Source organism: Bombina bombina, chromosome 6 (assembly GCF_027579735.1).
Source record: "Bombina bombina isolate aBomBom1 chromosome 6, aBomBom1.pri, whole genome shotgun sequence".
Taxonomy (NCBI): Eukaryota; Metazoa; Chordata; class Amphibia; order Anura; family Bombinatoridae; genus Bombina; species Bombina bombina.
This window is the reverse complement of record NC_069504.1, coordinates 781,617,381-781,630,085: the sequence shown is the minus strand read 5'-3', so window position 1 is coordinate 781,630,085 and position 12,705 is coordinate 781,617,381. Positions and strand designations below refer to the sequence as shown.

The window sequence follows — 12,705 nt, the reverse complement described above, 5'->3', positions numbered from 1 at the left end:
CTTAGATACAAGGAAATCACAGAGGTAAAACATATATTAATATAAAACAGTGTTGGTTATGCAAAACTGGGGAATGGGTAATAAAGGGATTATCTTTCTTTTTAAACAATAACAATTCTAGTGTAGACTGTCGCTTTTTAATAGGTATTGTTGTTTAAAACTGTATTTTCTTTATGGAAAGGGTTTCATGTCCCTTTTAAATGAAAATGTAATTAATTTATTTTCCATTGTTGTAATATTTCTTCTCCTTTCCTTCTTAGGTCTCCTTTGTCACCTTGAGGATGCGTGTGTCAGTAACCCGTGCCACAAGGATGCCATGTGTGACACTAACCCAGTGAATGGCAGGGCTATCTGCACATGCCCCCCGGGGTTCAGTGGTGGAGCTTGTGACCAGGATGTTGATGAGTGCTCTATAGGTGATAACTTGTTTTTTTTGTAGTTTCTTAACATTTTATTTCATCTTAAACTGACATTAAACACTAAATAAATCATTGCTTGAATGATGTATTCAGAGGGAAGATTAGCCTGAGAATAATTTGCATATGTGTTTTTAAAATTTATATTAGTTGTTTAAATATTGAAAAAAAATTAATGGTAAAGTTAACCCCTTAACCACCAAGGATGTGCCAGGTACGTCTTGCAAAAACTCAGTTAGTGACAATGGACGTACCTGGCACGTCCTTGGTCTAATTGAGTGCTGGAAGCGATTGCGATCACTTCCAGCAGCTCTCAGGGTATTGCAGTGAAAAAATCTCTTTGAAATTTAGTTGCCTGGCAGTAGTAATTATATATAAATATACGGGAAAATAACCCAAAAAGTTAGAAGCTTGAGGTAAAACTCTAGTAGCCAATGACGCCTTTGCTCCTAGGTTTGTCAAGCCCTGTTGTACAGGAGTGTTATTTTTAAAGGCATAAGCACACAAGTGTTTTATATGATATCTGTTTACAAATATCAAGCTTTAACGTTACTCTCTTCAGGAGCTAATCCTTGTGAACACTTTGGTCGCTGTGTGAACACCCAGGGTTCGTTCCAATGTCAGTGTGGCCGAGGTTACACAGGGCCGCGCTGTGAGACTGATGTGAACGAGTGCTTGTCCACCCCATGTCAGAATGATGCTACTTGTCTGGACCGTATTGGGGAATTCACCTGTATTTGCATGGCTGGTAAGATAATGAATATCCATTTTAAACTAGAAATTTTAAAAATCCTTTAAAGCTGAACCGGTTTTCTAGCTCTCTTTCATAGCTTAGGGTCAATCTCATACTTTCTCTCCTATCATCTATTGTTTCTATGCTATTTGCCGTCATCTTTCTCCATCTTTATTGCTTTTTCATGTTAGTTCCCAAACTATATCTTTACAACAGTGTGGTTTTTCTCTGACCATTTATATATTATATGTATTATCCGTTTGCAGATGCATGGTATTATCAGTGTATTGCATATTTATACGTGCCATATTCCCACAATGTCTTCCTCTCTATTTACAGGTTTCAGTGGCACATTTTGCGAAGTGAATGTAAATGAATGTGAGAGTAGCCCTTGTGTCAACGGAGGAGTCTGCAAGGATGTTGTCAACGGATTTACTTGCAGTTGCCCTGCAGGTAAGTGTGTGCATAGGTCAATCTTCTAGGTTACAGAGCCCATAAGGTAGTTAAAGGGACAGTAAACTCTAAAATAACACTGTTTATACACATTAAAAATATTTAAAGGGACGTTCTAGTACAGAAATCACATGTTCTAATTCTCGTTCTTTTTGAGGCACTGTCTTTGTTTAAACGCATAGTTGAAGTCCTGCTCTGAGGTGCAATCGCTGTAGCTGCTAAGATTCTGATTGGCGGGGTCCTTTGACTGCCGCTGCCAGCTGACTCCCAAGCTGTTTCCAGCAGTGCTTTGCGACTCCTGAGCATGACCCCTTAAAGGGACACTGTACCCAAAAAAATTCTTTCGTGATTCAGATTGAGCATGAAATTTTAAGCAACTTTCTAATTTACTCCTATTATCAAATTTTCTTCATTCTCTTGGTATCTTTATTTGAAATGCAAGAATGTAAGTTTAGATACCGGCCCATTTTTGGTGAACAACCTGGGTTGTCCTTGCTGATTGGTGGATAAATTCATCCACCAATAAAAAAGTGCTGTCCAGAGTACTGAAACCAAAAAAAAGCTTAGATGCCTTCTTTTTCAAATAATGATAGCAAGAGAACGAAGAAAAATTGATAATAGGAGCAAATTAGAAAGTTGCTTAAAATTGCATGCTCTTTCTGAATTACACAAGAACAAATTTGGGTACAGTGTCCCTTTTAAGTAGTGATTGCTTATTGGTTAATACACAGGACTCCCAATACTTTATTGGTGGACAGTGAAATGCCTTACATACATAAAAATATTTATTTTTCCTGACACAACAACATCTGTTTTTCAAAGACAAAAACCTCTAATGCATTTTAAAATACACTCTGATGAACACAGCAAAGAAAATAAATGTTAAACTACCAAAATCTCCAATTTTACTTGAGTTGAACCCCCCCTCCCTTTTTTTATTTAAAATTCAACACTTCTTTCCTTCTTTCTTTCTTAGGATTCACAGGTACCATGTGTCAGATTGATATAGATGAGTGTGCTAGTACTCCGTGCCAGAATGGAGCCAAGTGCGTGGACCGGCCCAACGGTTATGAATGTTGTTGTGCTGAAGGTGAGTTCTGCAGTGTACCATTTTTTATTTTTTTTGGATAACACCTTTTCTGCGTTCTATCTTTGATGCTTTATACTGTTCTTTCTCACGCTCGCTGGATCTCTTTTTAAACATTTTCAGAGAGGTAAGTCTGTGCTGTCCTTTCCGATTTATTTGGCAGAGCGCTTTGCAGGTGCCTGTTTTCCCACCACTCTGCTCATCCTATTGCTTTAGTAATATTGTTTCTTACCAGTTCCTGTCGCCTATGCTGCTCCCTCCACAAGCTTCATACCCCTACGTTGTTCCCTCCCTCCCTTTTTTTTTTTTTTTGTTCCCCTTGTTCCAGTCCACCTTCAACCAAAGTCTGGCTGTTCTACAGTTCATTTTTTTTTGTCTTTTTTTTTTTTTTTTACATTGCTGTCTGGCACAATACAATAAGCTTTGTCTGTTTGCTTCATTTGTGTTTGTAAGTAAATGTTACTGGCAGGTATGAGGGATACATGTTGTTTAGTCTTCACTGAGACATGCTTTTTTTATTTTTTTTTTATTTTTATGTTTGCTCTTAAAGGGACCCTGTATGCAAAACAAATTCTAGATGCAAAATCTGTTAAATCAATCTATATTGTTTTCACAAAAAAATGGTTAAACATTTTAAAGTGCCCTCTTTAACGTTGGGACAAAAAAAAATGAGTACAATGTCCCTTAAAAGAGCAATTACATTACCATGCATAGCCAACTCTCTATGTACCGTAACAATTTTTTTTCTGCCTCTCCTCAATGCATTCTCCATTTTCTAACTTATTTTACATCTCTCCCTCAACTTGCAGGTTTTGAGGGTACACTGTGTGAACGGAACATTGATGACTGCTCCCCAGACCCTTGTCATCATGGTTCATGCCGAGATGGCATTGCCAGCTTCACTTGCACATGCGATGCGGGATATACTGGATATCGCTGCGAGAACCAGATAAATGAGTGCCACAGTAACCCTTGTTTACATGGAGGAAAGTGTATCGACTTGGTCAACAAGTACCTGTGCTACTGCCAACCTGGCACTTCTGGTGAGAATAATTTGTGTAGGCCTGTTTTGGGCAATTGGTGTCGTATTGCTGGTTTGGAAGACAGGTTAGGTGATGGGTTTTGGCTGGTTGGTGGGTATATGGCATCGGAGTACTGGAGTAAATGGGCCTATTAAATGTCTGAGGGAGGTGACTATCTGCTCCGTTCATGTTGGATCACTTTTTAATGTGTGTGAGGTAGAATTAGCTGGATCTCTGCCCTAGCAAAAATCTTTTTCTCATAGATAAAGAAATAAGGTTTGGCCCATTATTGTATAGCATACTTGATACTGAAAGGATACAGTCACCACCTGACTTTTGGAGCTCCTGCCTGTGACCTTGTAAGATACCAGCATCCATGCACACTTGAAATTGGCTTTCCTTAGTGGATTTATGGACTTTGGCTTCTTCTCAGATAGCATTACTGCTAGCTTTCTTTGCTTAAAGGGACACTAAAATCAAAATTAGACTTTCATTATTCAGATAGAGTAGGCAGATTAAAAATATAATCCAGTGGGCACCATTTTTTTATATGCACACTTTCTGAGGCTCCTACTCAGTTTATGCATTTCATGATTGGCTGATGGCAGTCATGTGCTATGGGGGAAGGAAAATGGAAGTAAGTTAGAAATTTGCCAGTAAAAAAAAAATCTACTGCTCATTCACATTATAGTTTTTTTTGTTGTTATACATTTGTTGATTATTCAATGGTCTTTTAATTGACTTTTTTGTCTTTTAAGGAGTAAACTGTGAGCATAATTATGACGACTGTGCCAGTAACCCATGTGACTATGGAGAATGCAAAGATGGCATCAACAGATATGACTGTGTTTGCAAGCCAGGGTTCACGGGTAAGAAATATGTGGTAGTGATTTGTTAAAAAGTGAAGGAAGCAGAATGAAAATATGGAATATGGTTAAAAAAAAAAATATTCTGTCTGAAGATTACTTTGTGACTACAGCAGAATGTTGACTGGTGTTTAGGAAAAACAGCTAATGGACAGGGATCTTTATAGGTGTAACTTATAACTGTTGTGGTTTTTTTGTTAGTTTTTTTTAGGTTTAAAGGAATAATCTAGTCAAAATTAAACTTTAATGATTCAGATAAAGCATGCAATTTTAAGCAAGTCCTTAAATGTACTCCTATTATCAATTTGTCTTTGTTCTTTTGATATCTTTATTTGAATGTAAGCTTTGCAGCCGTCCCATATTTTGGTTCAGCACCTGGGTAACGCTTGCTAATTGGTGGCTACATTTAGACACCAATCAGAAAGTGCTACCTAGGTTTCCGAACCAAAAATGGTCCGGCTCCTATGCTTTACATTCTTGTTTTTTTTTAAAAAAAAAAAGTTACCAAGAGAACGAAGCAAAATTGATAATAGGAGTAAATTAGAAAGTTGCTTAAAATTCCATGCTCTATCTGAATCATTAAATTTTAATTTTTAGTAGACTATTCCTTTAATATCAAATTATATTCTTTAGTGTTAAAATTGGTTAAGGTGTTCACTAACACTTTACTTTTCCCTCAGGCCCTCTTTGTAACATTGAGGTATCCCCATGTGTGTCCAACCCATGTCGTTCAGGTGGCACTTGTCAAGCTACACAAAATGGTTTCCGATGCCTCTGCCCTGAAGGAGGAGGGCCACGTGATTCCTTCTGTAATCCCACCAAGGATGATGCCATGTGTTCTTCTGGGTGTCTGCATGGAGTGTGCCGAAAGCTCAATGAGGGGTTAGTTTCTTCTAATACATAGCCAAAGTTTTAGTTTATGTAACACTCTCACCATTGTATTTCTCAGTATAATTACATTTACGCACCCATCTTTGGTACTAGTTTGTTATGGGCTCCGTTCTTGAGTTGTTGGCTGATATCCTTTATCTCTTCAGATATGCCTGTGATTGTCAACCAGGCTGGGCAGGGAGAATGTGTGAACGTAGAAGTGCTGACCGATGTACTTCCCACCTTTGTCAAAACGGTGGCATTTGTATTGACCGATCCTTAGGGCCTGTTTGTCGTTGTAAGGATGGATTTAAAGGTAAAGCAACTTCAAGCAAATGTATCTGATTTGTGTCTTTCATATAAATGTGTGTGTAAACACTGCCACCTTAAGGTCTAGGTCTAAACTTCAGCCAAATTCACTGAGAGCTATAAAGTTTTGAAAACACACACACACACACACACACACACACACACACACACACATATATATATATATATATATATATATATATATATACATACATATAAGATAACTGTGTATAATATATATATATATTTGTGTAACAGTGTTTATAAGTTGCTATTTATATTTAAACCAGTTGAACATAAATAAGAATGAATTTAAAGATTAAAAAATTCCAGTTAATGTAATTATATTTAAGCACTGCTCTTTCATATACATGACAGAAAAATTGTAAATACTATATATTTAAAAAAAAAATAGCATTTCCAATCAAACAAGGGGCCCTATTACTGTGTATTTTTGATTTACAGAACTTGCAAACAAATATAAAAAAATTACAAAATATTTACTACAGTATAAACAAACTCCAAGTAATAAAAATTATATATATCTATATTTCATACTGTTCTCTACTTTTAGGTACGCTTTGTCAAATAAACATCAATGAGTGTGCTCCTGCTCCGTGTCTGAATGGAGGGCAGTGTATTGATGACATTGCAGGATACAGCTGTCTGTGTTCACTTCCATATACAGGTACCTTTTAAATAGGGGATAAACAAAGACTAACTATTCATGATGATTTTTTTTGTAGGTTTTTTTTTTTCCCCTGAGGTGATATCTTCACCTCCTATCTGATCAGCTCGATAACCACAAGGCATCTCTGTAAGATTCTTCTTCCTTCTTCCTTCTTTTTCATTCTTTTCCTTTCCTTCTCATATTTTTTTTTTGCGTGAAGTGGCTAGTGAGCTGATTGGCTGAGAGGTAAAAATGTCACCTCAGGAAAAATAAAATGAAGTTGGGGTGGGGTAATGTTAAAAATAAAAACATCAGAAGGAATAATAGGTATTTGCCATTATTGTACATACATTTACATTGAGCATTATACATAAAATAATAAACAGATTACAGATTTGATTTTATGAGTTGTTAAATTTTCTATCACTGTTTAAATCATTTTTAAAATCGGTCATATACCACTTAGTTAAAAGGAAAAATATGCAGTACTTTTAATAGCACTCCAACAGACATAGTGTTAATTTCAGTTCAGACAATACCAGATAAATTCTTAGTGATGAATTTCCCTTTTTCATAAGGTCAAGTATGTGAGACAGTTTTGGCCCCTTGCAATCCTGATCCTTGTCAAAATGGTGGTGTGTGCTCTCCATCTTCAGACTACCAAAGCTACATTTGCACTTGTCCCACTGGCTGGGAAGGTAAGAACTCATAATTGTCTGATGTACACGAAAATGTTCTGTCTCTTTCAAATGAGTCTGGGTTTTAAAGGGACATTAAACACTAAATAAATGCTAGTTAGAATGATGCATTTAATGAAAAGATTAGTCAGAGAATAACATGTAGATGTATTTTTAAAAGTTGTAGTAGTTGTTTAAATATCGTCAAAATAAGTGTAACGTTTTAGTTTCTATGTAACAATGGGAGCTGCCATGTTGTAACTTAGGTTACCTTCTCTGCTGTGACCAATTAGGGACAGTTATAAATGGGTCACTAGAGTGTGCAGCCAATGGCTTTGTGGAATATAAGTTCTCTACACTTCCATTTCTAACAGGAACTTAAAAGCTCACTATTTCAGAATGGAATCACAGGAAAAGGGAACACAAAAATATTAAATTACCATCTCAAAGTGTTTAATGTTCCTTTAAGCAGTGTTTATAGTTCTGAACAAATTGGGTTGTATTTAATATTTAAACCTGAATAAATCAATCTTTTCACTTAACGTATAATGTAGTTATGTTTTTTTTTCCCCCTTAATAGTAATTGAAAAAACTTAAACACGTTATTTATATTTTTCTTATTATGCTGATCTATTACTTCATTGTTAGACAAGAATCCCTGAATTTTTTCGTAAAATCTTAATGTATATTCAAAAGCACAGTTGGTCTCCTGCAAAGGATTCTGGGATTCACTGAGGATTCTTAGCGATACATAGATAGCATCAAAACTCTAAGCACCAGAAAAATTAATATGGGCTAGAAAATAGTTAATCAGACTGGTACATAACACCGAAACTAGCTTATGAGTAGATGAAAGTTCAGTCAATGGGGTTTTCATCAGATATATTAAGTGTCTGAAAAGATTGTGAATAACGCAACCTCTTTTTCAGGTGAAACATGTGGTATTGATATAGACGAGTGTGCTCGTAGCCCATGTCAGAACGGTGGACATTGTGCCAATCACCGTGGTGGGTACACTTGCACATGTCCTCTAGGATTCACTGGGTCAAACTGCGAAACTGATATTGATGACTGTGCCCCTAGTAAGTCTTTCATCAATGTGGTATCACACTAGTAGCAATAGAAATAACATTAGCATGTATTATGTCACACTGTAAAAGCCAAAGGGAATGACTACACTCATATGAAGTCTTTTGACATAGCTTTTTCTTCTTTTTCACACAGACCCCTGCCTTAATGGTGGTTCCTGTAGCGATGGGATAGTATCCTTCTCCTGCATCTGCCTCCCTGGGTTCACAGGATCACGGTGTACGAATGAGATTAATGAGTGCTCAAGCAATCCTTGCCGCAATGGGGCCACATGTAAAGACTACGTCAACAGTTATGTATGTTCCTGTGCACCCGGATATACAGGGGCTGCCTGTGAAACAAACATTCAAGACTGTACAGAAAGGTGAGCCGTAAAAAGATAGTATTCAGGTTTCTCCCTGCCTTTCTAGTAATGGGTGCCACCATGGTGAAATCTAGCTTTCACTGCATTCTAGTGTTGACCTGTTTGCACATGTGCAGCATCTGTCCTTTAGATACCTGCATTAATACCTAGGTTCCAAAATGGGGGCGCCCGTGATTAGAGGTGATTGATATGTATTTAGTATTTATACAGGTGAAACTCTAAAAATTAGAATATCGTGCAAAAGTTAATTTATTTCACTAATGCAACTTAAAAGGTAAAACTAATATATGAGATAGACTCATTACATGCAAAGCAAGATATTTCAAGCCATGATTTGTCATAATTGTGATGATTATGGCTTACAGCTCATGAAAACCCCAAATCCACAATCTCATACAATTAGAATATTACATACAATCAATAAAACAAGGATTGTACATACCTATAGAACAATATTGGACCTCTGAAAAGTATAAGCATGCATACTGTATGTACTCAGTACTTGGTTTGGGCCCCTTTTGCAGCAATTACTCCCTCAATGTGGCGTGGCATGGAAGCTATCAGCCTGTGGCACTGCTGAGGTGTTATGGAAGACCAGGATGCTTCAATAGTGGCCTTAAGCTCTTCTGCATTGTTCGGTCTCATGTCTCATCTTTCTCTTGGCAATGCCCCATAGATTCTCTATGGGGTTCATGTCAGGAGAGTTTGCTGGCCAATCAAGCAGAGTAATCCCACGGTCATTGAACCAGGTTTTGGTGCTTTTGGCAGTGTGGGCAGGTGCCAAGTCCTGCTGGAAAATGAAGTCAGCATCCCCATAGAGCTCATCTGCGGAAGGAAGCATGAAGTGCTCCAAAATCTCTTGGTAGACGGCTGCGTTGACCCTGGACTTAATGAAGCACAGTGGACCAACACCAGCAGATGACATGGCTCCCCAAATCAACACAGACTGTGGAAACTTCACACTGGACTTCAAACATCTTGCAGTGTGTGCCTCTCCATTCTTCCTCCATACTCTGGGTCCTTGGTTTCCAAATGAGATGCAAAATTTGTTCTCATCAGAAAAGAGGACTTTGGACCATTGAGCAACAGACCAGGTCTGTTTTTCTTTAGCCCAGGTAAGACGCTTCTGACGTTGTTTGTTGTTCAGGAGTGGCTTGACAAGAGGAATACGACATTTGAAGCCCATGTCCAGGATCTGTCTGTGTGTGGTGGCTCTTGTGAAAGTCCCCAACACTTTTGAATGGCCTTTTCCTGACGATCCTCTCCAGGCTGCAGTCATCCCTGCTGCTTGTGCACCTTTTTCTTCCACACTTTTCCCTTCCACATAAGTTTCTATTAATGTGCTTTTATACAGCACTTTGGGAACATCCAACTTCTTTTGCAATTACCTTTTGAGGCTTTCCCTCCTTATGGAGGGTGTCAATGATGGTTTTCTGCACAACTGTCAGGTCAGCAGTCTTTCCCATGATTGTGATTCCTACTAAACAAGACTGAGAGACCATTTAAAGGCTCAGGAACCCTTTGCAGGTGTTATGGCTTAATTAGCTGATTAGAGTGCGACACTTTGAGCCTAGAATATTGCACCTTTTCACAATATTCTAATTTTCTGAGATTGTGGATTTGGGGTTTTCATGAGCTGTAAGCCATAATCATCACAATTATGACAAATCACGGCTTGAACTATCTTGCTTTGCATGTAATGAGTCTATCTCATATATTAGTTTCCCCTTTTAAGTTGCATTAGTGAAATAAATTAACTTTTGCACAATATTCTAATTTTTCGAGTTTCACCTGTAGTCCGTTTAAAAAAAAAAAAAAAAAAATCTTACACAGACTCTCCAGCATAGCTTATTCTAGCACTTAACAACTATTTAGCTTTCTGGTTGACTAGGTGTATAGGTGTACTACATTATTTAGCAGGTTTAGTTTAGTTAGATACACTCAAGTCAAAATTAAACTTTCATGATTCAGATAGAGCACACAATTTTACTTTCAAATTTGCTTTGTTCTCTTGGTATTCTCTGTTGAAGCATAAACCTAGGTTTATATGCTAATTTCTAATCCCTTGAAATCTGCCTCTTATCTCGGTTTGTTTTATATCCTTTTCACAGCAAGACAGGGCTAGTTCATGTGTGCCATATTGATAACATTGTACTCCTGTGGAGTTATTTAAAAGTCAGCACTGATTTGTCAAAAGAACTGAGATAAGGGGGCAGTCTGCAGAGGCTTAGATACAAGGGAATACAGTGTAGTAATATAAATTGATTATGCAAAATTGGGGAATGGGTAATAAAGAGATTATCTATCTTTTTTTTAAACAATAATTATTTTCAAGTAGACTGTACCTTATTAGTGAGAGCTTTTCTTGTCTACTTTTTTATTTTTGTTAAAGCACTACTCTCAAGACCATTTTAAACGCAAAACATTTTGATGCATTTTTTTATTATAGAATTTATTTTTTAATATTCTCTTTCTGTCAGGTCCAAAAATTTTATAAACAATCTTTTCTTCATAAACGGAAAGAGTCCACAGCTGCATTCATTACTTTTGGGAATTCAGAACCTAGCCACCAGGAGGAGGCAAAGACACCCCAGCCAAAGGCTTAAATACTTCTCCCATTTCCCCCATCCCCCAGTCATTCTTTGCCTTTCGTCCCAGGAGGTTGGCAGAGAAGTGTCAGAAGTTTTTTCTATAGTCGCTTATGGAGTGTAGTACTCTTCAGAATGGGACTGGAGTTTAAGAAGTCCTGTAAGCCTCTCATTGAGAGCATGGATGAAAGTCAGATTCCGGAGATGCAGGGAGAGTCTTCCTGCGAAACCATCCCGACCCAGATTAACAACTCCACAAGCAATCCGCGTTGACGAGTTTCACTGTCTGCTTTCTTCTCTCAAGTCCATGGCAGAAGCGACGCTACTATCTGTCACACTTGAAGGGCCGTGTTCCTGTTCCATGGCGTGGATTCTGGTAAGATCGTTTCATTTTACTTTCATCATGGATGTCTTGTAATTACAACAGTTTATCTGAGAGGCTACAACCTTGTGGGAATAACTTAAATACAGGGTCTCAGTGAGGCTCCTTTTGTATCTTGGAATCAAGGGTTAATATCTCCTGAGGGGGGTTATTGAACCAGGTTTTTTTTAATCATGTTTGTTATATAAATCTCTCTGTTAATGTGCAGTGATATTTGGGCTGATGGCTATTTCGGAACGTAACAGCCTATTGCAAGGGACGGATGTCTTTACGGTCGGGCACACTTTTTTATGGACTACACGGTTCACCTTGTGACCGGGCATGGTCACGTTTTGGCTCTCCATTGGCACCCAATCTCTGTTGGGGTGGGTCATTTCCCCCATTCTTCCACTCCCTGGGGGGCTTGGGTCGTTTTTGTTTCCCCTGTCTATCAGACATGCCTGTCGCTTGAGCTGGTCCAGTGTTTGGAGCAGGATAGAGATCTGTTGCTCTGCAAATTTCGTCCTTGGGTCATCATGGTTTGATGAGCCTTCCTTGGGGGGGCTCTGCTTTTCCACGTTTAGGATTTTGTGGGAAGGACTGGCGGCATCAGCTGGTTAGCTGGATGCCTAGCAAGCTGTAGCTTAGGATTTGAACCTAGCCTCATCTGCTTCCACTTGCTTGCATATGTTCAAATTTCTAGATTCATCTTCGGATGACAGCAGCATGCAGCGTTCTGATTCTTCAGGTGTTACCATCAGGGGTTTCCCTATCTGAGTTGCTGCACAAGGTTTAAGTTTTTTTGAATATTTGGATATTCTGAGCTGTCCTTAATGGTTTCTGGGGTTCTCGTCTTCAGTTACCTTCTAGGGTGCGGATGCACTTTGTTTGGGGGAAGATTCTCTTCTCTTTTTCAATCTCTGGGTCTTGGACCCGTGGATTTTGAGCAAACTAGGGTTGGGCGTTGCCTCCCTTGTTCTTCGAGACCGTTTGGGTCTCGGTTGGCTTGGCCCTCAGGGTTTTTCGTCATGCATTCTTTGGGGGTCGTTTGGGCCCTATTTAAGATTTTTGTTTGTGTCCTATTTAGGGTTTTCTGGAATCCTTTATGGATGTCTTCACCGTGTCTTTTCTCCTTTTTCGGAGAATACGGCTGTTTGATCCCTTTCTCTAGTAAGGGGTTTGTTGTTTGAAGACCGACTG

The 12,705-nt window shown here is 38.3% G+C and overlaps 1 protein-coding gene across 1 annotated transcript in view; it reads left to right on the top strand.

Moving 5' to 3' along the window:
- The window catches only part of LOC128663658 (neurogenic locus notch homolog protein 2), a 123,389-nt gene that overhangs the window by 67,242 nt on the left and 43,442 nt on the right, over positions 1-12,705 (top strand). The window contains exons 7-18 of the mRNA XM_053718093.1: positions 261-416; positions 979-1,164; positions 1,489-1,602; positions 2,579-2,692; positions 3,499-3,732; positions 4,470-4,580; positions 5,258-5,459; positions 5,615-5,763; positions 6,331-6,444; positions 7,005-7,124; positions 8,033-8,185; positions 8,328-8,556. Of these exons, the coding sequence (XP_053574068.1) occupies positions 261-416; positions 979-1,164; positions 1,489-1,602; positions 2,579-2,692; positions 3,499-3,732; positions 4,470-4,580; positions 5,258-5,459; positions 5,615-5,763; positions 6,331-6,444; positions 7,005-7,124; positions 8,033-8,185; positions 8,328-8,556 (1,882 nt within the window). The remainder of the gene's footprint in view (positions 1-260; positions 417-978; positions 1,165-1,488; positions 1,603-2,578; positions 2,693-3,498; positions 3,733-4,469; positions 4,581-5,257; positions 5,460-5,614; positions 5,764-6,330; positions 6,445-7,004; positions 7,125-8,032; positions 8,186-8,327; positions 8,557-12,705) is intronic.